The following is a 27,779-nucleotide window of genomic DNA, read 5'->3' on the forward strand; positions in this document are numbered from 1 at the left end:
AGCATTGTACTAAGCGGCCATCCAAAACTGCTCAAAAAATCTGCTCAAGCTTGGTAATGTGGCAGTAATGTAAGTTTTGTATGCAACATTAGGCATAACCGTGTTGTCTTACATGGTATCAAAGCGTTTTTTTGCAAAGAAACAAAGAACAAAGACCCGTTCCTGAGAATTACTCATCAATTCCACTTCATATGTGGCACAAATGGTCTACATACGCTGCAATAAACTGCAGATGGTCTTTGGTGCAAAATGATGTTTTATGCTCCCAAATCACATACTGTATGTACATATATGACTATATATATATATATCTATATATATATATCTGTGTGTGTGTGTGCGTGTGTGTGACTTGGCATTGGCGTGTTCCAAAATACACCCCGCAAAGTACTTGGAACATGGAAAAAGCTGAGAAGAGAGGCTTCGGCAGTGATGATATGTCATATCCTATCCCACATGCTTATGCTGTCATGGTGGTGTGAAACCAAAACACAGTACACTGGTTGGAAATCTGTCACCAGCCTGGCCTGCTCGCCATAGAGAGTGTTGCAGGAAAGATGGAGAGGTGATGAGTTTCCTCAGCTCAGGGCAAATGTAGCGTTGTCCCTCTGTCCTTACAGGACCTCCCCCTGCCATGAAGAGAGAGGCATAGAGCAGGGCTCTGACGCCACACCAAAAACCCACGTGATTTAACACTCTAATTACCACTAATCTTATTTTGCTGGGAAGTTTTTTATTTTTTGTCTATCTTGACCATTTCCCCACCGAGGGCTGGCCTTGGTCCAGCCTGAAGTTGCTCTACATGGAACCTGCACAGCTGCAAGACAAGGAAAATATTTGCTTTCTCCGGTCTGGCACAAACACAAAACCCAAGGCCATAGCAAAAGCAATAAAGTTGCCCCCTTAGAAAACTCTCTGCTAATACCCACACTTTGGTGCTCCAGCGGCCCTCTGTTGGAAAACACTGCTATTCTGACTCTTGGTGTGGATTCTCACGGGTAGCGGGAGCTGTCAGCCCCAATGAACTTCCTCTGCCCTGGGTCTCCTCATCACTTGAACCCGACCAACCTCCCTTGCCGGTGTTCATTTGGAGATGACACCCTAAGCTCCCTCCCAAAGAGTAGAAGTTGGGGGGAGGGGGTGTCCCATGCTGGAAACCACTAGTCTAACGCTCAGTTCTGTGGCTGACGGACAGAGCACGCTGCTTGCTGCTAATTAAAGGCCGTGGCAGTGCTGGAGACCGAGCATCAACAGTTTCTCATTCCTCTGCAGAGTCGCGCTGTCAGTGGCTGTCTCGGATTGCTGGATGATAGGTTTGCACGATGACTTGCTTTGTTTGGGCTCACGATTCATGGCAAAATTTCCAAATGGTCATCTGTCATCAAAACAAATAAGTGATGCCGGATTACTTTCAAACGTGGAGCAGAAAGTCGCTGCCAAAACAGAAGAACCTTCCTTTTTAGCATTTCTGTTCTCAATTGCAAAAGCTAACATTACACAGTCTGCGAACTGCAACAAAAAGCAATCCTGTTGCTCTAAGACATACGTAGGAAATTGTTAAAGGAAAAATAGGAATAATACAAACAACTGCAGTGAACCCAAAAACAGAGGTCAGTTCGGTTTTACAAAAACATTCCACCAAATAAACTCAGTGACTTAATTTAGAAGTTGCACAGGACAAAAGCCCTGACCATGCTGTGGTCTTCTGTCTCAGTAATATCCTCAATGATGCATCTGAACTCCCAACAGTGTCCCACTTTATTCACAGCGTAATCAGTTCAGGAGCCTGGGGGAGGCCTTTGACCAGCAGACAGTCGGGCCACTTTCACAACACTGATTCCACTGTAGTGTTATTGCGTAAAGTCCAATTTCAAGCAATTGTGGTATTCTACCAAAGTGGGTCTCTGAAGACCGTAACGCTCCAACTGTACTGTACAAAGAAAACGCAGTTTTTTTTTATTTAACCAGATACCCTCCATTAATTTGAACTAAATCAAATATAGGAAAATGCCGTAGATGTTTCATGCATGCGGTAAAGGAATATCGAGAAGCTTGCAACGAGGGAGAAAAAATAACAGCTAAAACTGAAAAAATAGGTTTGTTCAGCTTTTCAATGCAGATTCTTTTTGTCATGCATGTGCGCTTACTGAGCACTTTATTAGGAACATCAGTACACCTACAGTTATGTAATCATCCAATCACGTGGCAGCAGTGCAATGGATAAAAGCATGGAGGTACTCTCCAGCAACTGCAGATAATGTTCATCAGAGCAACATCCATCAGAATGGGGGGGTTCAGTGAGTGTGGCATAATTGGTGGGATCAGATGAGATGTCCTGATCTCCTGGGGTTTGTAGCACAACAGTCTCTAGAGTTGTACAATAGAGGGAACAAAACATCTGCTGAGTTCTGTAGACAGAAAAGCCTTGTTGATGGGCAGAGGGGCTACAAAAAACATAGGCCACTCTGATGAATCTCGATTTCTGCTGAGGTACAAAGATGGTTGGGTGGTTGGGTCAGAATATACCGCCAACAGTACGGCCATGGACCCAACTTGTCTTGTGTCTACAGTGCAGGCTGGTGGAGGCGGTATAATGGTGTGCGGAATGTTTTCTTGGTGCACATCTAAGCCTGTTAATACCAGTCAGTCATCACTTGAATGCCTCAGTCATTTGTGTATCGTTGTTGGCCATGTGCATCCTTTCATGACCACAATTTACCATCTTCTACTTTACCATCGACTACTTCTACTAATGCACCATATCACAAAGCCAAAGCCTCCTTAAACTGGTTTTATGAACATGACAATGAGTTCAGTGTTCTTCAGTGGCCTTCCAAGTCAGCGGGATCTGAATCCAATAGAGCAGCTTTGGGATGAAGTAGAAACTTCAGGAATTGTGTGTATGATGCAATCATGTCAAAATGGACCAGAATCTCAAAGGAGTGTTTCCAGCATCTTGTGGAATCCCAACTTTTTTTTTTTTTTGGAGCAAAAGGAGGTGCTACTCAGTATTAGAATAGTGTTCCTAATAAAGTGCTCAGTAAGTGTTCAGTGTTGATACACTTTATGTGCTACTGTCATATATCGTAACCGTTTTTGAGCAAGTGTTGAACTCTGAGTACTGACCATAATAAGCACACGTAAACAAGTCGGGCTGTTCCAAGCAGGCATGCAGAGCAACCCACAGACCGAGTACCCACCAAGGATCAAGCTGTCAAGTCAAGCACTTTATTTTCCACTGACTCCCTGTACGGATTGTGCTAACTTAAACAGCAGTGCCTAAACATTACCCTGTAGCAACAAATATTACATGAATTAGGTGGAGAAGTGTAATGCCAACAGATCCTGTCTCCTGCTTCATGTATTCTGAGATTAAATGTCTTTGAGGAAGCCCTATTACCGTACTTATCATCCTGTATGTGCTGGGACGAGACAGAGTGCAGATAGCTTAGGACTTGGCAGAAGAAGGCTTTGTAGACTTTGAACGGAATAAGAGAAGTAAATCTGTGAGACAGAAACACATGAGAACTGTAGCTTTTGACGTGTTATTTGTGATGTTATGGCACATGGCAGACAGACGTCCAGTTCTTGTAACTGTTCACAGCAGTCGTGACTGTTGTGGAGCAGAGATGGCCACTCCCTAGAAAGTAAGCAGCCGTTGGACTAATGTGAGAGTGTTGTCATGTCTGTGTTTACAGTCTGCTCTCTGATTGCTGAAGTAATTACGCAAATCATTAGATTAATGTTTCTTCTCAGAAGCCATTTTTCAAGTGCTCCCTTCTACCCTTTCTCAGTACTTATGTGAGTCTGGTGAGAGAAGGCTTCCATGTTTCATTGAGGTGATCTGTTGAACTTTGTGTACATTGACCGCCATGGTTGCTCAATCAGCTGGAGTGTGATAACCTCTGGTCTTCAAATGGCTTTTGTGCATAACAAATGCCTACTATGCCTACATCAAAAGCAGCAAGGTTCATAGCCAGCCACAGGTTTCAAGCCTTTCAGTGCTTCAGATAAATAGAGCCGCCCCCTCGCTGTCTGCTACATGGTGCCATGTGAAATTACCATTGTCTAGAGATGAGAAGATGGCGAAGATCAATTAGAGAGTTTAGTCAACCTTGCCCAGAGCTTCAGAAGAACTGCCAGCTCACCTAGCACGGTCATTCAGCATGTGGAGCGCAGTGTGGTGGAGTAGGCACCAAATCCTGACCAGTGTTTAGCCGGACGCTCTCCGCTCTGTGATTTGTTGAGTCACAAGGGAGAGGGACAGGACCACCGGTGTGAATGAAATTACTGTATTCTTCTCACGCTATCAGTGCACATTCACCATTATAGTCCTGTTTATTTTCGAGCAGCAAGACTTCAGACTTCCAGGAAATAATATAACTGTGTTTTTTTGGAGCGTGCCCGTGTAATGCATAGCTACTCATAAGAACACAAAAGGCCTGGCTGGTTCCACTTGTTTTTGGGCAAATATTCCATGAAAAAGGCAGTGCAAGAGCCCAACAGTTTGTATAGGACTAATGTGACAACAGATTGATGTGCTAAGCTGTCTGACAAATATAGAGCAGAATATTTGAGGTGACACAGATAAGTGGCCTCTGTGGTTTCGTCTAGCCTCTGTATCTCAAGCACTCCATATATCTACAGTCTAAACATCTTTATGCACAGTAAGCAGTGCCTCTGGAAAGCCCCTGGTCATGTCGCAGTCTCTCTAGAATCAGCACTGAAATCTTTTCTTGTTTGTTTGTTTGTTTGTTTGTGATTACCTGGTGAAAAGGTTGTATGATGCCTGAGATCCACTACTTTTTTTTACACCAGAGATTCCAGCTTACAAAAGTACTAAAGTTTTAATGTGCAGGCGATCTTGTAAAAGGACAAAGTAACCCCAATGTGAAATGGCCTAATTAAGTTCATTTCGGCATTCCATATTTATTGCAGACCCAGTTGTACTCCAACACCACATTAGAAGAAAAACAGCCCAGAGAGAGACTGCATGGATTTTTTATTTAATTTTAGCTATTTAAATTTAGTTGTCCCCTGCTTATATTAAGCATGACACCATATAACACAAAGTCAGAGTTTTCTGACTGAGTTCTTCCATCAAATTGTAATAACTTCCAATTATGTCATCATGCACCAAAAGAATCTTATTAGCCAATAATATCATGTTTTTATCCCCCCATTGCACCATCCCCATCCTATTATCAGGAGAAAATGCTCAGCTAACGTAGAGACTCTCACTAATACCCAATGGTAAAACAAGCTTTTAGGTTGGTCCATAAAGCTCAAAACTTTGTTGAGACAAATTCCAGCTAGCTATCCCTACTACTTTTGAATACTATGTTTGTTGAAGCTAACAGTGACAGACTTTAACATTTTTGTTGTTCTAGGATAACCATGAACATTTGTAGCTTGCTACAATAATGAAAGGCGGATCTTATGGGAAATCACTGCTACAGAGCAGTTGTGTCTTGTTTCCTAAATCTAGACCTAATCACTTTACATACATCAAGCCTGATGATTCCAATAAAAAAAAAAAGAACCTAAAAATTACACACATTTTTAGTTACCTTAGAGCTCCCACTTCACTCAGAAATACATCAAAAGATATACATGTGAATGAAGGAAAATGCTCAATTCTTCACGTTGACTTGAAGGAAACACATTTTTCTCTCTTAAAAACACTCATCTGCTGAGATGAAGTTGTGTCTGGTATTTGAACAGCTGCCTAATGACATTCTAACATGCCTGCACAGTTTCCAAGCCATCTGAACTGCAGCTACCCATCACTCATGTTGAATTACAGCCAGAAGTGCATCCAGTAAACCTGAAACCTGACGTGGCTAAATAAACCACTGCTGCTGCACTGCCTGTGTAATTGTGTGTGTGTGTGTGTGTTTGGGGTAAGGGGGGGGGGGGGGGGGGGGGTTGGGAAAGGTGTAATACGGGACATTTCCATGACCTTACAATTACAAGCAGTTCCGTGGTGCTCGTTCTTGAATTTCAAGAACCTGTGTTGTGGTCGGCACCGTGTGTGATGTAAAACCTGTCAGGAAACGTGGCTGGCTTTGAAGTGCTTTGGCTATTCTTGCATGATCGCCAAGTTCAGCTCACACAGTGAGAAAAGGCCAATGATGTGTTTATGGATGGAGTGTGTTAGTGTGGCCTGCAGGTGCAGGGCAGTGACTCTACTCATTTATGTGGTCTCTGAATCACACTACATTCCCAGTACTGTTTACTGAGCTGCTCTACATGCTTACATGGCTGGGTCGATGTGATTGGCCACTGCAGTGTTTTCATCATGGTGACAAATGGCCTGTGCTACATCTGTTATTAATGTATCAGTAAAAACATTGACTTGAATTGGTTGAGGTTAGTCAGAGGGCTTGAGAAGCGTATTTGTGTTGACCTTAATTACACTGAAACATGCAAAGAAAATACAAAAATACACACACAATGCACAAATAATCTAAGTTAGGGCAGGACAAATTGGTCAGGGCAATCTCTCTAAATCATTTGTGTAAGCTCAAGAAAATTGATTTAGGAAAAAATTAGAGTGCACTATTCTTTCTTTCTGCTTTTTCATAATGTTGTATTTCTCACACGCTATCACAAGTGTTTAGACATAATATAGGAAGATAAAAATAACACTGTCCTGAACAGTTATGCTGCATCTGACCAGCGCATTCCATCTTCTCAAAATGCCCAGACTTGTAATTTAGGACAATTCAAAACAAGGAATGGTTTTTCCATTAGAGTTTCCACACAAGGCCGATATTAGTTTGTCAAACCATCCAATACAAAGAGAAAAGATCTGAGAAAAATGTCCCACAAAGTCCCAGTGTGGGGAAACTGATTAGCTTCAGGATGAATTTCACCCAACAGGAATGAAAGACCCTGACCAGTAGATGTAGACTTACGGACACCAGCAAATGCTAGAGATTTCCACAGAGCACATTTTCTTACCACCAAGATGATTATTAAACCTAATATCCAACAATAAACTGCAAATGTGTTGTTTTCCTTTCCATTCATTTGGATGGAGATGGGTAGTAGTGTTAAACTAAAGCACCATAACGCTGTGCTCGAGCTCTAGTGTTCCTTGACGGACTGGGCTTTTTGAATGTTTGCATGTTTGGATGTTGCATGAGTGCAGCTCTTGTCATGGAGTTCATTACCCAGCCTCTGTAATAACAAACAGATGTGCATGTCTGCTGCTGTAGCATACACCACAATGATACCAAGCTGATACTGCTCCAGCTGACCACAGCAGCTTATTCAGATATTCGACTTCCTCTGTGAGAATTGGATTTAGTTTGATAATGCCGGCAAGCAAATGTGAGAGCTGCATGCGAAAGCGTCTCCAGGCGAGGACTGTGATGCTATGTGCGATTGGGATTCATATAAAACTGTGGTTAGTGTAGCGCAACAGATAACACCACTACCTGCCCCTGAGCTACAATACCATGTGGGAGACTGGGGTTTGATTCCTGGTATGGGTGGCTATGCTGCGCTACACCAATAAGAGTCCTTGGGCAAGACTCCTAACACTACATTGACTGCCTCTGTAATACCAGTAACCTTGTAAGTCGCTCTGGACAAGAGCGTCAGCTAAATGCTGTAAATATGAAAGCTTTTTTAAAAGAATTTAACTCAGCCTTTATTAGACACACCCCAGGAAGTGTAAATAAATAAAAGATTTTATACACACTATTAAAATGCAAAATGTCTCTTTACACTGTTTGGATGTAATCTTAACACTTCAAGGCTTATTACACACTAAGGCATATTACTCAGTAACTACAGGGACGTCTGTAGAAACTAGTGGGGCTCTTCTCTGGTGAAGTAACGTTTTCAGGGATTAAACTTCAGAAATATTCCATAATTATTCTCATTAATAAACATAAGTTTGTTTAAAGGACTGTGCTTTGAAATGTTCTTTAGGGAATCGAAACTGCCTCTTCAATGGCATCAATCCAAATAACCTTTCTGGGCACCTTTCTTTAGTAGATAAACAAGCGGTAGATAAGTGGCAGTAGCGGCTGGTGTAGCATAGTAGATAGCAACACCACCCTTCTCTTAGCAGACTAGGGTTTGATTTTCCAGCTGGCCAATCACACCAAGCTACACCAGTGATGAAAGTCCTTGGGCAAGACATTCAACTGTCTGTGTGTGTTGATTCAAATTGATGTTGCTCTAGATAACAGTTTCAGCCTAATGCTGTAGGTGGAAATAGGATAGTAGATACACTGTATGTCCAAAACTTGTAGACTTTCCAGCTTATCCAGTGCTTCTACTGAAATCAAAGGCATTTAAAGGATGTATGTCTCCCTTTGTTGCAGTAACAGCCTCTTCTCGGAAGGCTTATCCTAAATGTTGGAATACTACAGTGTGGATTTGTTTGTGTTAAGCCAGAAGAGCATTAGTGAGGCCTGGTACTAATCCTGTTCTATTGACAATTCTTTTCTATTGCGATTATAGAAGCTGAATGTGCATAATTGAACGGGTGCACCTTAAAGGAGCTGAATTTATTCACTAGAAGGAGTGTCTGGGTAGTTCTGGGCAAGATGTTCAGACAATCCGTAGTTCTGTTGCCCACGAGTTTTATAGACTGTCTCGCCAGTAATGTACCAACATTATGAGAGATAAGATCTGGTAATGTATATCCAAGCTTACGCTTAAAGTATATATATATGTATATATACACACACCTATATTATAACATTATGGTCCACATTTCAGAAAAGTCCAAAGCCCAAATTGGGAGTTGAAACTTACTGCAGTGGGAACCGGTTGACTCATATTCCCTCACTGAAGGCAAAGAATTACTCCATTGTTTATGACATACTGGAATAATCTGCTACTTAGAGACATCTGTGGTTTCGTGATGGCTGTTTTGAAACGGATGGCAGCTTTACATTATTTTCCCTACGCTGGTCCCTGGGCATATGCAGGCAGAGAAGACAAGGCTGCACCAGTGAGGCACCACATCAATGCCGATTCCTCTGTGATCACTCCAAATGATCTTGTGGCATCATCAGGTTTCTCCTCACTTCTGTTTTTTCTTGGGTTTGTGGGCTGAGAACGGAAATGTGTGATTCTCTATGAGGATCAGGCTTCTTAATGCAAGCATTCATTTTCTCAGTGAATCTCATTTCATCTGAAATGCAAGCTTTCATATTGTAAGTGCATCTCAGCTGCATGCAGTACCGCTGTTTGGATGACAGTTTTTAAGCTTTTAAAGTGATGTAATGTGCTTGGATATTGATATACCTTACAATCATTTATTGTATTGGTCCAAAGTTTCTCTTACTTTACTAAAAGCCATATTACTGCTGTGTCCAAATGCATATACAGTAGTAAACAGTGGCTCATACAGCTCAGCAAATAAGTAAAATCCTTACAACAGGGTTCTTTGGTGGTTCTTTAGTAGAGATAATAGTAATGTATAGAACCATGGCAATAGGTTTTTTATTATTTATGGTAAGCCATGGTAAGTCATGTGTGATCTGGCACAACTTTAATAAAAAAAAACATGTGGTTTTAAGACATTGAGAGAAGTGTGGAGGTATTTATTTATTTATTGGGAAAATGTAGCTGACTTTTGACTTCCAGTGATTGTTAGCAATATTATCCTTGTATTTTCATTTTAAAAATAAAGAAGCAAATTATGGAGACCAACCATATCATGTCTGGTCAACTACTCTTATGTGGAAAAGTGTGTACATTGGATTTTTTGCCAAACCCTTTCTTTAAGCTCAGTCAGTCTCACATATATACATGACTGACACTGCTCAAATGTATGATAACGTGTTTGGAACTTTCATTGCCACAACTGGTTTCCAAGTAAACCTTTGACATTTACAGTGTTACTTGACATACTTATGTGCACTCGAGTAAACAGAGATACTATCAGCCCCATAGCGAGCTCGGCTCACCACTGCTTGTCTTGTCCTAATTTGATACAGGTATAGATAAACTCCCTGTCACTTGGTAAGCAAACCTCATGCACATAACTGCCAAGATCTAACCAATTTTGGAGTCTCATAATGATCTGATGTACGCAAAGGTTCTGGGAATCTTTAACCAAAAGTAAGCTAAGCTAAGCTTGCGGTTGGCTGCTATGTCAGTAAGTAACAAAATAGGTCTTACTCATTGCTGTGTCTCTGAGTCCATTCCTATCCACACATGATGGTACTGTGGAGAGAAATCAGCACCATATGAATAATAGTCCCAGTGACCTTCAACCTGGGTGTGTTGTTGCTGGCAGTTTGGAAAGTCTAGAGGTTTAACAGGCATAAGTTTATATATGATACATCCCAGCAAAATCCTTGACTACTTGATTTTCCATGTCTCCCTGAGGCCTAACATGATATCAAGTTTAAGGAGCAGAACTATATGTGGAGAACAGACAATGTTCAAGACCAGTGTAGACAAAGAGACTGTTATTGGTTACTAATGAGTTTCCTACACTCTTGAAACCAAGGTTTCCAAATAGGTCATATCTTGGATGTGTGCTTTTTAAAATGACTCTAAGGTATTTTAAAGGTTTTCAACATTTTCCCCAATAATCATCAAAAATCATTTTAAAGTTGCAAACATGAATTAAGATAACCTGTTAAAGTCTGAAATGAAAAATAATGAAAGTGTGGTCTTGTACCATTAAAGGTGCCCTAGAATGGACAACTGCATTTATCCTAGCATAGCTGAATAATGAGAGTTTGGTGCATGGTAGTGACATACCGTGAACCTCAAACACGGTTGGTTCTTTATTAAAGAGAAAAAATGATATAATCAAAATAGCGCTGTAAAATGGGCCAATTCTAAAAAAAAAACAAAAAAAACAAACTGTTTCATTAAAGTCTTGATTCATTATATTCACACCCCCAAAAATGTACATACCCAGCCCAACACTGAAAGCCCTGCTTACCTGCCTAGTCAACGCTGCGACACAGAAAAAGGCAAGAGCAACTTTGGGAGCAAATGCTGTTTTCATTATTTATTGATTTATTTATTTATTGTGTGACTTCCCCATCTTCATCTTTCCCCAGAGTGTATATCACCACCAGACTCTGCTAGTGACCCCCACTTTGCCCGTACCAGTGTTCGCAGAAGTGTAGCCCAATTCGGCAAACCAACAAGCTAAAGCCGGAGAAGCTAGCAGTTGCCAGGCTTAAAGCTAACTGTAGCTTGTTGAGGAGTTGTTTGGAGAACCCCAGCCATGGAAGTGCCCCTCAGTGGAGCACAGTGACATCCAAGGAAGAGCGCCATTCAGAGGACCACAGCCAACTGCCAGGAGAAGCGCTGTTCAGAGGAGCACAGCCAACAGCTGTGGAAAACGTCCCTCGGGAAAAGTGCCACAGATATCTGATAAAACGATCAGGTGCCTGATATCCGATCAGGTCATCTCTTCATCTCTCACCACAGAACACAAACACTATTTGGTAAAAAAAATATTGTTAACAATTGAAAACAATAATTACAAAGCAGTTCAATAAAAGGAACAATGCAAGATTAGACTATGCTGTGTTATGCAGCTCTGGTAAACAGTCACAGTGACATAAACCAGCCAATAAAAGCAGAGATCATAATTATTTCACAAGCCCAACGAAACTCTGCATTTCTTCTTTCTGAGACAAAATAACAGGGTTGTAATCAGGCATGTAAAGCTGAATCAGCAAAAAACAACTTAAAAATTCAATAAATTCATTCTTTGATACCTTTAATTTTATGACACACAACAGATCTCAGGAAGAAGTATCTTTACAAATCCACTCAGAACAGTCTTACGTGCAAATATCCTTTATTTTGCTTCTAAAGGAATTCATGTCCTACGTTCTTTCAGACCCACAGTGTCGAGTCGTCTTCTAAGCAGAAGGATGGATAAGCAGAAGTACTTGTGGATTTATTAGGAGCTGAAGCAAAAGGGGAATTCTATTTCTCTTCTCTCTCAGAGATAAAAGCTTTAAGTGCAGGGTATCTGATCGAGATGATGTTGGCAGCCCACCAGGTCTTATTCGGTTGCTATGAGTTCAGTTTTCTCTGTATCTTTTCAGCATTTGTTTCTTGTGTTGGATTACTTTGATTATCTAATCTCTGTAGACACATTTTATAGAATAACTTGCAGTCAACAGTGGTTTTGACTAGAGATGGAATATGTTAAAGGTTCTGCCTGACTTTGCACATTGCTGTTTATGATATGCAAGGTACTGCAAGAGAATAAAAAAAATCCAGTGACGTTAATTCCCTGTGTGCTCGCTTTCTGCCACAGTCTCAAGAGAGATAACATCAGAATGCACAGATCTGTTTTCATGAAGTGCTCTATGATATTGTCAAAAAAAAGACAGATATATAGATAGATAGATAGATAGATAGATAGATAGATAGATAAACACTGGTCAGCCATATCATCAGCACCAGAGGTGAAGTGAACACCATTGATTATTTCATCTACACTGTTTAAAGTATACAATCCTTGAGGACTTGAGACTTTTGGTGGTTCACATCTTAAGGAGCTTTAAGGACGCTTCAAGAAAAGTTTTTTAGAAGAAAAAGGTTTAGATGTTCCTCAAAACACCTTCCTCCAAAGTTCTGAACTGAAGAACCTCCAAAAGTTCCTCAGGGATTATATACTTTTAACAGTCTACGGTGGCATCTGTCAGAAGGGTGGCTACGTTCGGCAGCGAGTGAACAGTCAGTTCTGGAGGTGATGATGTGTTAAAAGCAGGAAAAATGAGCAAGCATAAGAATCCGAGCCACTTTGCCACTAGCCAAACTGTGATGGCTTAGTCGACTGGGTCCGAACATCTCCAAAATGACAGGCATGTGCCAGTGGCAGATACCACAAGATGCCTTCAAGATGCTAATGTAATGGCTGAGTGGTGTGTGTGTGTGTGTGTGTATGTGTGTTTAAAAGGTTGCACAACACCAGGCCCTACTGAAGCTGTTTGTTCATTTCAGTTCTAATGATCTGAAGACAAAGTGTCAGTGATTAGATCAATAGGAACATTGGTAATGTTTCAGGAATATCATCAAGTGCATACCATCCTGTTAAGCTCCGCCATAAAGTCATTACATCATGTACACATAAGCCAGGCTCTAATCTCATTCCCTCTACCTTGGGAGCTCACCTCATCTTTGGATTGCAAAAGGATAGCATCATCATGGATGACTCAACAGGGGATTCCCTCTACAACCACAACATGTCCTGTTTGTTTCTGAAATAATATTATTGAAGTTTCTCTTGAACATCCCTCATGGACATTAGGTACTCAGAACATCAATACATGTTTTTGTGTTTGGTGACGTTGTTGTTGGCAGTTAGGGCTGTGGGGGATATTTAACATTGTATTAATTAAGTTCATTAGACATCAGATTTTGTCCTGAATACTCTGAACACTGCTATTTACTGTCTTACAAATCTGATATGTTTGTTTTTGTTCACCAAAGGGAACCTTCCACAGCACTGTAAGAAGAAAACACTTCATCAGGAAAGGAAGATCCTGCATTGATTTAAAACAGTTAACTGTCTGGCTCTGCGCTGTAGAAAACACTGTTGTCATGTTGAACATAAAAATCACTTCATGTGGGATCAAGTATTTTGTTTAAGTGAACAAAAGCAATATTTTACATCTGTTCAAACCTTAAAAACATTTACACTTTACAGATTCATTAAAAAAACTTGACAACAGGGGCACTGATGTTTTACTACCATTAAATTACTGATTTGTAATGTTTATTACCTGAAAAGCAATATATAGTTAGTATAGTATAGTAGTATAGATAGTATAGATGCCAGTATAGACAAAGTATCACCTGTTACTTTACTACATTAAAACATTTTTACATTACATCACTGTGTTTTTGGACATAATGTTATATAATCTAATTATGAGTTTTTTGTTTAGAGAGTTAAAGAGTCAGTCAATCAAAAAATCAAAAAGTCAATCGATCAATTGACCTTTAATTAAATGTGAAGGTACATTGAGAGTGGCCCTCATTTTCAGTGTAGCTGTGTAAATTTAAATATATACTGTATATATATGTATATATTAACAACATTAAAGTATTGGCCAGAATTTTCAAGTGTCCTGTATTTAAATTTCAGCTCTCTGGTAAACTGGAGTGAAGTTAAAACTGTGAAACCTGGGATTGGTGATCTAGTCACTGGACGTAATTTTTACTGATGCAGTATATCGCAGATCCCCCCTGCCAACTCCAAAAACTGGTCAGCAACACCCCTGCAGGTCACCATAATTCAGGATAGACAGTAAAGTTGATTCAGTAAACTTTTTCTTTGTGAGAAGCATGTTTTGTTAGGGTACAGGAAAGCAGGTTTTTTGCCTCAGTTTATGTGTAAGCTAATTTATTTAGTACCTAAAGTACATTTGTCATCTAGCCATATACCAGAGCACTTCTATTCAGTGACTCCTCCAGTGATGAATATTAGAGGCACTGAAAAACAGCATGAAACCTTTTTTTTTTCATTTTAAGAGATTAGTTTACGGTTGTAAAAGGCAGACATTAAGATAACTTAGTATAATTCTCCTTGCTACTCCAATAGAGTCAGCCAAACTGCACAGAATGGTGTCATCAGCATAGAGGTGCACTTTGCAATCAACAATGGAGGTGGCCTAAGGATCGAACCTTGAGGAACCCCCTTGATCACTGGTGGCAGCTCTGATTTAAATGTACATTTTGATGTAAATCCCATGATTGGGCACTCATTTATTAGTTAATTAGTTAATCCAGCTAGTGTATGAGTAGACTTCTTAAAAATAGGAAACAGTACAACTGTATTAACGACTTCAGTGAAAAGGACTACACAATGCATAAGGTGATCATTTAAAACAAGTGTAGCAGCAGAAATGATACTTTGTTTTTCTCGGAACCCACACTGGTAGGTTCACAAAACAGAGTTTACCAATTACCCAGACTTTAACTAAGCATGGTGACGTTGAGATGAGTGTATAGTTCTTAGGATCTCCTCATTTCTGGAGTTACATGTGCTGTTTTCCAGAAACTAGGAATACTACTTGAGAAAATAGAAAGATTTAAATGTGGTGTGTTCTAGGATAACTGGGGTTGCAAAACGGGGTACGATCTACCCTCTCCTGGACTTTGTCTAGTGTTAATGGTATTGGGGGTTTTAGCTCCGTTGAGAACAGAAATGGTCAATTACAAAGAGACCATGAGTACAGTCAAGCAAGTCAGAACTAGTTAAGGACATTTCAGCCTTGATGGATCACAGTGATTGGAACTGTGCTGTCCAAGGTCCTGAAGCCTACGGGAGACCTTGCAGAGGTCAGCAGGGGGGCCCTTTTCCCCCAGTGTCAAACCTGAATGGGTCTTTCAGTCTGAGCTCTTTTCAAAGATCTACATGCTACCCAGTAAAATAACTAGTGCAGCTTAGACAGGAAAGGAGGAATGCATGAGCATGCAAACTGCATAGTAACCTTAATGTGCATAACAAAGCTCCCAGCTGCTTCATAAATCTAAATCTAACCCTTGGAGCCATTTCCTTCTCACCACAGAATTCCATAAAACTAGGCACCCCGAGTTCGCTAATCGTATAATGTATCAATGCCTTCAATATGTGCTGACAAAAGCACCATTTGGTTACAAAACATGACTTTACTCCAGGCCCACCAACTATTTGGAACTCCTGGACACACTCCTATATATATATATATATACAAACTATAAATTAGTGATTCTATATGAAGAGCTCTCAGCTTTCAACACTGAATTCCAACAGAGAGATATAGTTATCCCTCTGGACATATGAACAGTAAATGATGTACAAAAAAACTCTTTGGCTCCATCAAGCATGTCCTTAATGTCTTAAGTGAAGAAAGCATGTGTGTGTAAACATGGCAGCATTTGCACAGTTTGCATACATTATCTGCTAGTCCTATCTCTCAGTGCCAAGTATTGCGAAATCAAATATCTTCCGAAAAGTGTAAGAACAGTGCACAGGCTTGCTGTGTTTGCATTCTGAACAACTCTGCCTTGTGAAACACTCACGTAAGCTCTAAAAAGAGCAATACCACAAGTAGGTGTCAGAACTATAAAATAACATCACTGTTTTTATAAACAGTGGAATTTCTGTTTTTAAACACAAAGCTGGTGTTAGTAATGATGTGTTTACAATGTCGTGTGATTATTTCAAGATATCTCATGTTGTGAAATATCATTTCAGATATGTAGCCTAAACAGCATATCTCAAACATTATGGTAAAAATGGGTGGCAATGAGCAATGCACATGGCAAATATGGGTGATAATTAGCCCTGTATGCGGCTAGCCCCACTGGCTTTTGGATTTCTTTAAAAACCACAGTGCTTAGACTAGAGGCCTGCGTTGAGCAATATACAAATGTCTCAAATGAACATACGAAAACGAGCAATCCCCAAAGCATATATTTGTTCATTTTGTAAAATAAACAACAGCATACTGTCAAGCTTCAGAATTAAGTTACTTTTGGGGGAAAAAAGTGGTGTGGTAAACTAGTTCATCACTGCATTACGTATTGTAACTTCCAGTGTCACTTTAGTTTCTCTCCCAGGAAAAAAAACACACATTGAAAGAAGAAGGAAAATAAACAACAATAAAAGTTACTTTATCCACAAAGCTAGCATAACTTCTTCCAGACAATAAGACCCATTATCCTTAATCCCCATTATCCAACTGGGGAAAGAGGCATAGTGTGGTTAAGAGTAGTGCTGCTTTAGAAACAATATGATTTTGAGTTAAACCTCTAATAGAAAATTAACAGATAAATGGTATCTTACATTCTGTTAAAATATTATTTTATTTAATATTATTTTTATTTAGTTATATATGTATATATACATATACACATAGTCTTCCACATATTACTACTGAAAAAAGCGACAAGGCCTTTACTTACTCTAGGCAAAAACAGAACTACAGTGTTTTAGGCATATTTAGAAAAGTATTTTTATTAGTTAAGATGATATAAATAAACATACAAGTAGACAAAACATTTGCTGAGATATGACAAATTCTTAAACTTTAGGGTTGAAATTTAAAACTGTAAGTTGAACAACAATAAATTCTGCTTTGAATGAGCCTTTGCAAACAGAATTGTCAAATAAATGATACATAAATATGAAGTTTCTTTACTGAGAAACCACTCAAAATAAGCTTTAAGAAGGAGCCCTGTGCTTCCCAATGACAAACAAAAAAGCGCTTCTACAACTGACCTACAGTCGACGCCTGTCATCCAAAACCTCTGGAAAGAATGGAGCACAGGCAGACAAACACACTGTACATAATTTTACAATAAGACGGAGCATTTTACAAATGGTCCATCCAGTTCATCATAAAAAATAAATAAATACATTTAGTGCATTTTCTCATTTTCTCCAAAAGGAGTCAAATGAAAAAGAACTCTTAAATTAGAGTTACCCAAACTCAGTTTGGTTCAATGTATTCCTCTGTCAATCACTTCAGCTCTCACAATGACAAAAAGACAGTCCAGCTATCTTGAGTTTATTTCCCTTTGTCTGAATCTTTTGTTTTGAACTCTAAACCAACTGCTGTGTGATGCAGGTGCTGCAGAAACCCAACAGCTGCTTTTCTGTCAATCTTTTATAACCTGTATTAAAAATCGCAGGCAGATATGACAGAAACAGTGCCAACCTCACTCTATGACTAGCTTTGGGTTTACGAACAGAGAAATCTGTATTTTTTAATTATTCAAAAAATCGTTCTCTTATAAAAATGTTTCTCAAACCCAGTCTTGTACAAACTCACCTGACTCAGCTGAGGGGTTATTTATTACCCAAGAACCTGAATCTGGATTACATGGATTGACATGGACTGACATGGATTACCCCAACTGGTTGAGAAGCAGTGCTGTAGAAAGTGAAAGCACATCAACACTGTTTCTTGAAAATCTCTGTTGCAGTACCAACACCTGACCTGCCATCCACAGCAAGGTTTGGGGTATTAACTCAACACAATAGATTCTTAGGTGTCTTAGATGTCCACAAGTGCATCCTCATAGATCCCACACAAGTCTAAAGGCTCTTAGTTTACTGATTAGGCATGCTTGTTACTAACAAGTTTGTCCAAAGGTTGGCCAAATGTAAACAACAGTCAAACGCCTGAACTTCCTTGCTGAAGTTTTTAAACTTTCAGTTTTCTACTTTTGCAAGAGGTTGTAATGTGGAACTGGAGAGCATCTGAAACTAGCAATGCCTTCTTAAAACCTGCAATGGCAGCTAATATTAGCAAGTTGAAACCTTGGTGCTTACAAGTGAAGTCAGATGTGCCCTTAAATGATGTTCAGTATACTCAATGTTGAACAAGAAGAAAAGTCAAAAGTCAGTGATCTAAAATAAGTGCTCAGTGGTTCTTGGTCATTTTGAAAATGTTCAAAAGGTTGTAAAATGTGCATAGACGAGTTCAGTAGCAAAAAGAAAACAGACGTCAGTTGCTCATCTTAAAAGCACCAAAATAAGTCCCCTCGGGTTCTGGATCCAACAGCCACGAATTGGATACATTGACGAAAATGCCATCGTGTTTATTCAAAAAAGCACTTCTTCCTTGCTGCGCACAGTACATGTTGTAGCTTTGGTTACCCCACTGGAGTGTCCCTCCACTCTTTGAAAGGAGAGCAGGTTTGAACTTGGGCTGGGTGTGTATCTCATGGTAGATATACTGAATCAACTGGACGTTGCTAACATCCTGCTTCTTCGTGGCGTGGTCACGGGCATAGCGAAAACAGGTCTTGGCATACACATAATACCATCCTTGTTCCTGTATTAGAAGTCGCCCATCACGGTACTGGACTTTATTCCGAGTGCCTCGAGTCTCGTCCCAGTAGACTGTGGTTATGATATTAGGATCAGCTGCAAATTGAATCACAGAGTGTGTTAGCAGACAGCTTCATTTATGAAGGATAAGTTCAAACTGAGCTAAACAATAGCATTGGCTTACTGCTTGAGAAGTCGATGGGGGCCTTGACCGGAAGGTGCGCTTTCGGGATCTGATCTTTTTTTCTGTGTTTGTCCCTTTTCTTTTCGTCTCTAAGTGCATCAGCCATCATATGTTCAGAATGGGTTTCCTGAGAAAGGAGAACAAAACACATGTAAAACTAAAAGGCAAACTGCAGGTTTAAATATTATATATATATATATATTATAATATATAATTACAATATAACTGACCACGAACTGAAAACAAGGCAGACAAGACTTTGAGCCTGTTTGGGATCGAGTAACTTCCACACCACAAATGTGTTGGAACTTCAGATATTTCCAGCATGAATAACTAACTTTATGAAGATCAGTGACTTTATTAACTATTAATTACCTGTTCTTTACCCATGGTCAAGCATTTTATGTCTTACATCAACAGGTTTATATAGAAATTAGAAGATAAGACCGCAGTCCCCAATTACAGAAATAATTTCTGACCCATGATTAGCTCTGTGTACAGATTGGGCATTTACATCTAGAGTGAAATCTGTATTTCCCCATGTTAGATACTACTTATGAAGTACAGAATGAGGAATGGTTTCTTCCACTGCATTATCAATTATTTAGGATACAGTAAACTGTCAATTTTGATTAGGTGACTACTGAAAATCCACCTGTACCTGCACTGAAAACTGACCAGAGAACTTAACTCAGAGTCAGAATTTGGCCTTTCTAGCACTTTAATGTGTTGTAGTTGTTTGTCCCACACTAGATGAAATATTCAAATATGTCAAATATTTATATTATATCTTTCTAGCAAGTCCAGCCCCTTTTTGGTCTTGAATGCCCTATCAGAGTATATAAGTATGGTATTTAACTAAAGAAACCCTGTTTTCACAAACTATTCCAAATATTATGGCTAGCGTCACACAGCAAACATCGTAACTCTCCAAACTTGATTAAAGAGTCTGATTAGCTGACTTCAGTGCAGAGTTCTGGATGCTGTTCACATGCTATGACCAGAAGAGTTTTGGTTGACCACAAACAAAGTGCAGGCCAGTATATACAACCTCTCCAATTGGACGGCACTTGAGCAATAAAAAACAGAACTAAGAGACATGACAGATTTAAACACTGGCTTTTTAAAGTTTAGATTCAGCTTTTCCATGGAATAAATGCTAAAAACAGTATATTCATCACTGTCAAACTATACAAACTGTCACCCTGACAGTTCATAGAGAGCAGAACATCACCAAGGACTCATTACACGGCATTTACAAGGCAGTGTGTGTGGGTTTCATTACACCTCCTTTTGGAGTAAATATAAATATAAAATATCTGGCATTTCATAACACCTCATTCTTTATCCGTGTAGGGTTTTCTTCCATTTAGCATGCACCCTGTTACGCTATCTTCTAGTGCTGTTGAGGCCACATACCAACATCCCCCAAGCATTCCCATCCTTCCTTCATCATTATTAGAGGAGTTAACAAGCGGCTGATATTTTCAGGGCATAGATCAACGGTAGGTTACATAAACATGTCACTTGTTGTAAATGCAAGTGATTTGGCAGATGATAAGCAGGTTAAATCCTCATAGTGGTTATCCTGACAAAGAGCAGGCCCGTGTTCTTGGGCTTGACCTTTATACACGCAGCCCAACCACCATGGTTAAGGAAATGTTTTACAGCAGCTGTGGTATGCAGCACAATGTTTATCCTCTGCTTTAAACAAATTATGAGAAAACAGCGGCCCTAAGCACATACTCAAGAATGCAACTTGGCTATCAATAACAAGGAACGGAAAAAAGAAAAGAACATTAGTACTACTCAAGCACACACCATTTCAAGACCATGTTTCCTTTACAAGCAAGGTAAAACATTAGTATTTCCTGGTTTGTATTCATGAGGAAAAATGTCTTGTTTCAGCAAGTTTTGACTAAATTGCTATTCCGGAGCGTCGCAGTCAAAGCAGCGTAGCTCCTAATTAAGATCAGGTGAGGAAGACCTCTGGTGTAACCACTAAGTCTTCTAAAGGAATCAGTGAGACATAAAAAAGAAGAGTAGACCTTAAAGCACCACACACTCACCTTAACAGGCTCAGCCGAAGACAGGTTCACCTGAAAAACAACAAACAACATCCAGTCACACATCTGGGTTTCATCAAGACGAACTGCTGCCAGTAAAATGCCATTAACGACTCTATACAGGGCAGTTGCATACTCTGTCATTTTTATGAGGTTATGAAAAACACGGTTTGTTCACAGGGTGAACTCTTTGAAGACTTGCATGACACTGTGAAACATCTGTCCCTGAAGAACCGGTAATCTGAACATGTATTAATGGATTTACGAGATGCCAGGCTTGTAAAAGTGGGAGGTAAAAAAGTGAAGTCAGCGTTGCTTTGTGTCAAATGATGCCTTTAGTCTGACTTTTAGAAGGAAACTCAAAAGAGTGCAAACTGGCACGCTCAGCAAAGTGCGGCGAATAACTGTCGGAAAGCCAAAATCTCTACACATGTGCATCAAATCCACAACTCACTCTCAAGTGCTTACAGGTGGAGCTGCCATTGTAAAGAGAGAGTGAAAGCGAGAGAGAGCGAAAGCGACAGAGAGAGGGAGAGAGAGAGGGAGAGAGAGAGAGAGAGTAAATGAAATAGCTTATTCTTATGTTCTCTTGTTATTTCCTCTCTGGTATGAAGTGCACGACTCCCAAAATCTCCCTAAAGATCCAAAAAAGGAGTAAAATCTGCAGCTTTAAGGTTTCATCCATTAGAAGATTTTCTCCCTGCATCTGTTTCTGAAGCAGATCTGATCTTTGTGCCAAACACAACTGAAATCTGTCTTTCTTCTCTCTTGCGTCTGCTGCTCGGGCTCTCCCCCAGGACACAGAAAGCCTCAGACGCACACTGCTATTTACGCCAAAGCCTCAAAAAACAAGATGCCATTATTCTTCACAACATTCAAACAAGAAAAGCTGGGTTTGATTAGCCTGGAGTGCATGTATTGACAGGCCTACATCTTTTCCCAGGCTTGTTCCACTGAAGATGTTCAGTTCAGTAAAAAGCCCTAAATCAGCAGCTGGGAGCTGGTAAGACCCTTAAAGTGCTGTGTTTGCGAACGCTGCATTTTCTTACAGGATGAAAAGCTCAACTTGCACTCAGGCGCTTCCTATCAAAGCACTGCCTGTGAGATTTATGCAGAAAGTCTGGTTTTTGTAAGGCAAAGTCCTGATAAAAATGAGACTTTCTACATTTCCATTTTGGGGAACTGATCAGTGACAACGCATCATAACAGGGGAAACCAGCCTCGTGTGCAGTGGGTTAGCATCCCTCAGCACTAACACACTGCACTAACTCAACAATGAAGAGACAGCGGGGCGAGAACAGCGCAGTACAAACAGCCCCTTTTAAACAACGCACAGATGGCTGGGATAAGATAAGTCTGAAAAGACTTAAAGAAGTGAAGTAGGTTAGCTAAGTGCAGCCAACTTATCGAGATGGAAAATCAAGCGAGTGAGCTACAGGCATGTGAAGCAATGCTGCACAATCTCTGACTGTGAAGAAAGATCAAACGCGGTTGAGTGTAGCGTTCAAGATAAGCTCCAACCGCCATTTCCAGCACGCAGAGCAGCGCGCAGTGTCTCAGTCCCCTCAGACTTCCAGAGGCCAGGTAGCTAGGTGGGTAGGTAAAAGCGAAACGACACACAGGCAGCAAAACCCGCTAAAAACACTTCAGAAAACGTTGCTTTCGACCGTAACCCCCCGTGCGTTTTCTTCCAAACTTTTAGCTACTAGCTGAACTAAACCGAAACCCTGAGGTGAACCCGGTTCACACAGTTAGCTAACTTCCCCCCCCTCTCCCAACCGCTCCTCCAGCGGGCTGCCCGGCAGGCTGTAGCCGCAGCTCCGGCGCGTGCGAGCGGCTTTACCTCGTGCAGATAGCCGGTGAGGTGCAGCAGGACGGTGACACTGGAAGCGAGCTGCAGCAGCCCCATAACCGCCAGAGTGCCGAAGATGAGCGGTCGGTGAGTGCCGTGTGCCGAATGAAGCCGCGCCTCGCCGTTCTCCATGGCCGTATGGTTCCGCAGGTAACCGCGATAGTCATTAGCTGCCATGAGCGCTCGCTTCTAATAGTCTTCTGAGTGGCAGGAAGTCCGTAATGAACGGGGATTCATATAAACAGTGGGTGGGCAATGCAGCTGCGCTGCCTGTGAGCTCAGACAGCCAATCAGATAATAGGGGTTCGTCTAGGTTCAGCACAGCAGCAGCCTCGGTCTCTCTGCACAGCGGGGAAGATGTGTTGGACGCTTCAGAGACTCTTGAATGAAATACAACACTTCATAAAGCATCTGAGCGATTCATAAAACACACGGGGACTTTAAAACGCCTAGTAAATGTTTAACAGCAATGGATAATTCATTGGATAAAGATCTGGACATTTTTTGCAACTAACAATGAAATACGGGGCTTGAGAATGCATTATAATATCAGCATTTTGGAGAATGCAATTGAATGGCTAGTAAAATTAAGACATTTCTGGGCTGTCAAACAAGCCAACCAAACCACATGCACCACACTGCTTGATCATGCATAAGAGAAGTTCATAAAATACTACAAGACTCATAAATCTTTAATACAGTGGTTAATAGCATGTATAGTTATGTTATGTAGAAATCCAGACATGTATCTGGCCCTTATGGGTAGATAGATCTATATAGACTGATAGACTAGGAAAGTGCCTCTTGGCGTTTCGTAAGATGCTTTGAGAGTTTAAACTCCCTAAAAATGCTTAATAGTGTTTTGTGTTATATTACATGAAGATTCAGACATTTCTTGGCTCTCATCTCCAACCAGGTCACATATACCACAGCGAAATTACTAAGAGAATTTATTGATAGATAGATAGATCGATAGACAGACAGACAGATAAATAGACAGACAGATAGACAGACAGATAGATAGATAGATAGATAGATAGATAGATAGATAGACAGACAGACAGGCTAGATAGATAATGTATAAGCATTTAGATAATGTGCCACTGTAAAGTATTGAGAGTTTAAGAGAGTCATGAGAGTTCAATATTATATTACAGTAAGATGCAGGTATTTATTGGCCCTCATTTCCATACGGGTGGAATGATGTGTAAGAGAAGTCTCATAAATTACTATGGGGCTTGTCTAATAAATGTGTAACTAATGGGTTAACAGCATGTAATAGTTATGTAAAATAAAAATAGTAATATAGATTAGGCAGGGATTAAGCCTAGTGCTGAACTACACAGCATTGTGAATGGAGATTTCCCAGGCCACGACTGGGCTTAATCACTGGGAAACCAGCCCTAGAGTTTCGTAAAATGCTTTGAGGGTTTAAAGTCTATAATAAATACCTGAACAGTATTAATAATATGTAAAGTAATAAAGTGCATAACCATATTTAATAATAAATTCAAAGACACATGTGAGAGCGTGCAGTAGAGCAGGGGTGCGGGTGGAGAAGGATGGGACACACCTCATCTACCACTAAGTGTCTGAGTGATGCTGTCTTGATGATGCAGGCACTGGGTTAACAGACAACACTGAGTTGACTCACATGGTGGTGGTTGGAGGCATGCAGGATGTGACTGTTTTTTACGTATATTGCATAAATAGTACAACTTTGGCAGCAGATGCTATGGCGCAATACCCATAACAATTCAGTTGCCGTTTGTTGACGATGAGGCACAAGGGTGAACCGTTTTAGTAATAACTTACCTAACAGCATTTTCATGTTAAGCTATCATTACCATGACAACTGAACAGTTTCACTTTTTCTTAGAATGCTGTCATACAAGTCCGGAGCTGAGTGTAGTGAAATATTGGACCAAGAAGCGAGGAAAGAAGAAAGTGAAAATCTACATGATCTGCACAAGTGATGTGTAGGTTAATAGAAAAACCATGGATGACTCATTTACTCTGTGAAAATGGGAAGATCATGAGGAAACAGCGGGGTGCACATAATTCTGTAAAATGGCCTCTCGTCCTTTGGTCAGCATTGTACTATACTGAGCAATTGCCTGGACTGATGACACTTAGAAACCACTGTGGTCCCATTGCCATGTTTAATAGATGGAAAGTCACTGTGGGTTAAAGGCCTCCCTTGGCATTCCCCATGTCCAGATCTAGGAAAAAGGGGGAAAGATGATTCATCAGTCCATATCCCTTTTCCATTACTTAGAGGTCCAAGATTTGTGCTTCTTACACCTGGTTACACGCCTTTGCCAGCTTTCTGACACTAAAACTTAGACTTGCAGTTTTTATTGAAATTGGGTTGCAGAGGTGCTGATTCAAATCTCTGGTAGGTTTCCTTTGCTGTAGTTATTGTGCTGTTTGGCAGCTATTGTGCTTTGGTTACCCCTATTAGTAAGTGACCACTGTTGCACTGCGCCAGTGCTGTGTGTCCATATTTGGCATATCATCACTATCAGGACTAAACCTTGCATCTTCAACAGGGCAACTTTTCTGGAAAAGAAAATCATCCATCATCTTTGCATTCATCACCTTTTCCACTTTGTCCTGGTCAGAGCCTACTTGGAGTCATTGGGCGCAAGGCAGGAATACCCCCTGCACCAGTCCATCAAAGGGTAATACATACTCCCATTCACTCACACCTAGGGGCAATTTAGCATAGCCATTTCACCTATCGTGTGTTTTTGGGAGCTGGAAGGAAACCCACATGCACATGGTGAGAACACACCATGCTCCTCACAGACAGAGACTAGTGTGAGGATTGATCCCACAACCTCAGGCCTCTGCAGCTGTGATGCACCACCATGCTGCCAAGGGGAAAACATATATATTAACATTTAACTTTTCTGTTGGTGCATTCATTGTGAAATTGCAGCCCAATGTAAGAGACAGTTAGTGAAGAATTCTGTGACCAGTGTGCTTGCAATTTGGACACCTACTGGTCTTTTTGTCTCTTAGTTGCTTCATGTTGCTTGTAACATACCGCAGATTGCCCTTCAACCTGCTTTATATCACTTTTGTGGCTGCTTTTGTAATTGTGTCTTGATTGATGCCTTGGTACTATATAAGTCCCGTTTCTGTCTCTTCACTATGGAAGGAGTTTGATTAGCCATTTCTCTGTAATGTCATGTCTTTGCTTCTGGCATTCTTTCTAAGGAACTAAAAGTTCTATGCCGTGCTGCACTTGTCTTGTCCATTATAGTGATTTTCCACAGGAAATGCATTTATCCAAAATATGAACACATGAACAGATTAGGGTTAGATGGTGAAGGATGGGAAAGAAGCTCATCTCTAAGTGGCATTCAGTTTTGGATGATGAGCATTTGGTTCATGTACATGAGTGACTTACTGAGTTCCTGTTGTTTACAAGCCCACACTGGGAGAGCTTCTGTCTTGGCTTTCTGAGCTGGAGCATTGTGTGGCAAATACGCCTTATTGTTCCAAGAAGTGTTTTTTTTTTCATGCTAAAAGTGGAAAAATAACAGTTTGACACAGATTATTTTAAGCAGCCGTAGTGACAGTAGAGTAAACTGAAGTTTTGCGAAATCTCTGAAAATCACTGGGTGTCAAAGGAGTTCATGGGCAAATCTTGGCTTATGTGCCTTTAACCTAAATCCTGCAACCTCACTGCCCTGAAATCATTTAGTGCATAACCATTATATTGCTTTTTTTCAGAACCACAAATAGCTCTCTGGTTACTCACTGTGTCATGTTACATTTGTAATTGCATTTGCTTTTGGCAAAGCTGATCTCCGTTGATGACTATCAGTCCACCTGAATTCTTTTACAGCAGTAAGCACAAGACTGGACAGGGACTTCACTAGAGATCACAGCAATCTCTGCGACCTTTTGAACTCGGCTGGCCAGCCAGGCGCTGCTGTCCTACAGTGCTCCACATTCGCCCTGGAGTCATTAATATACCGTGAGAACCCACTTTTTTTGCAGCGGGTTTCTCGTGCCTTCAGCTATTTTCCGCAGAGCACAGGCACTGGGGCTGCGGCAGGAAGGTTTGGGTGGTATTTATACACAGGTATTTATATCCCTTTGTTTTGCCATGTGAGCTGTTCTTGCCCAAGCCAGGAGGTAGTTGAACAAGCCGAACCCAGTGCTCCATCACAATATGACAGGCAGCCAAAACCATACAGTGTTCAGAGCAAAGCAGCCGAAACCACTAGCAGGCACTTTCAGTGTGCTGAGCAGGCCCCTGGAGGTTACTATTTGCTCTCCTGCGAGCGGGGTACTGTACGCACAGGATGAGAGAGCGCGAGTGCCAGAATCCTCCGCATGTTTCTCAGACTGTGGAGTCACCATGAGGGCGATTTTTTTCCTGCCTCTAGACTCCATGTGGCTGTCCTACAGTATTTCAAGCCAACCACCTTCTTTGCATAAGTTTCATGATATTTCAGCACTTCGAGCTGGACAGGAAGCCGGCCATGAATTATTAACACCCCCCCCCCCCCCGACTGCAATTCAACCTCATACTGGGAGCGGGACTGTTGTAATACTGCCCAAGGAGATTGCTTATATGTTTTCAGTGTCGGCTTTAGGGTTGCGGGGTTCTAGATTTCACTCTACCATGCTCAGTGGCAATGTAATAACACTGGTGGTTATCACCCGTTAGGAGCCAGCGATGAGGGTCAAATGGAATAGCGTTGCAGTTTAGTGAGCAAGACAGGGACATGAAAGAGCGCACTGTTGTCTTTCCTCTCTCTCCCACATCCTGTGTGGTACATCCATCCCAGAGCAGCAAAAAAAAAAAAAAGATCTTCTGCATCTTTCCTCCCTCCTACTTTCCTTTCATTCACTCACCAAAACACGAGAGGG

At 40.8% G+C, this 27,779-nt stretch overlaps 1 protein-coding gene across 1 annotated transcript; it reads right to left on the reverse strand.

Annotated features, from left to right (window-relative positions):
- Nucleotides 1-17,047: 17,047 nt before the first annotated feature.
- On the reverse strand, nucleotides 17,048-23,083 carry tnfsf11 (TNF superfamily member 11). The gene is made up of 4 exons (XM_072685141.1): nucleotides 22,878-23,083; nucleotides 21,038-21,067; nucleotides 18,969-19,095; nucleotides 17,048-18,880 (listed from the first exon to the last, which is right to left on the reverse strand). Exons 1-4 carry the CDS (start codon nucleotides 23,061-23,063, stop codon nucleotides 18,459-18,461), a joined length of 765 nt encoding a protein of 254 aa, XP_072541242.1. The 5' UTR covers nucleotides 23,064-23,083; the 3' UTR covers nucleotides 17,048-18,458.
- Nucleotides 23,084-27,779: the final 4,696 nt, after the last annotated feature.

Source organism: Salminus brasiliensis, chromosome 8, assembly GCF_030463535.1.
Source record: "Salminus brasiliensis chromosome 8, fSalBra1.hap2, whole genome shotgun sequence".
NCBI lineage: Eukaryota > Metazoa > Chordata > Actinopteri > Characiformes > Bryconidae > Salminus > Salminus brasiliensis.

Bases quoted from the DNA above. Each gene is read 5' to 3' on its own strand.
- tnfsf11 (XM_072685141.1), bottom strand. From the start codon at position 23,063: ATGGCAGCTAATGACTATCGCGGTTACCTGCGGAACCATACGGCCATG. The intron at 21,068-22,877 runs GTAAAGCCGCTC...GTTGTTTTTCAG, and splicing joins TCACCGGCTATCTGCACGAG to GTGAACCTGTCTTCGGCTGA. The intron at 19,096-21,037 runs GTGAGTGTGTGG...CTCCTTTCTCAG, and splicing joins CTTCGGCTGAGCCTGTTAAG to GAAACCCATTCTGAACATAT.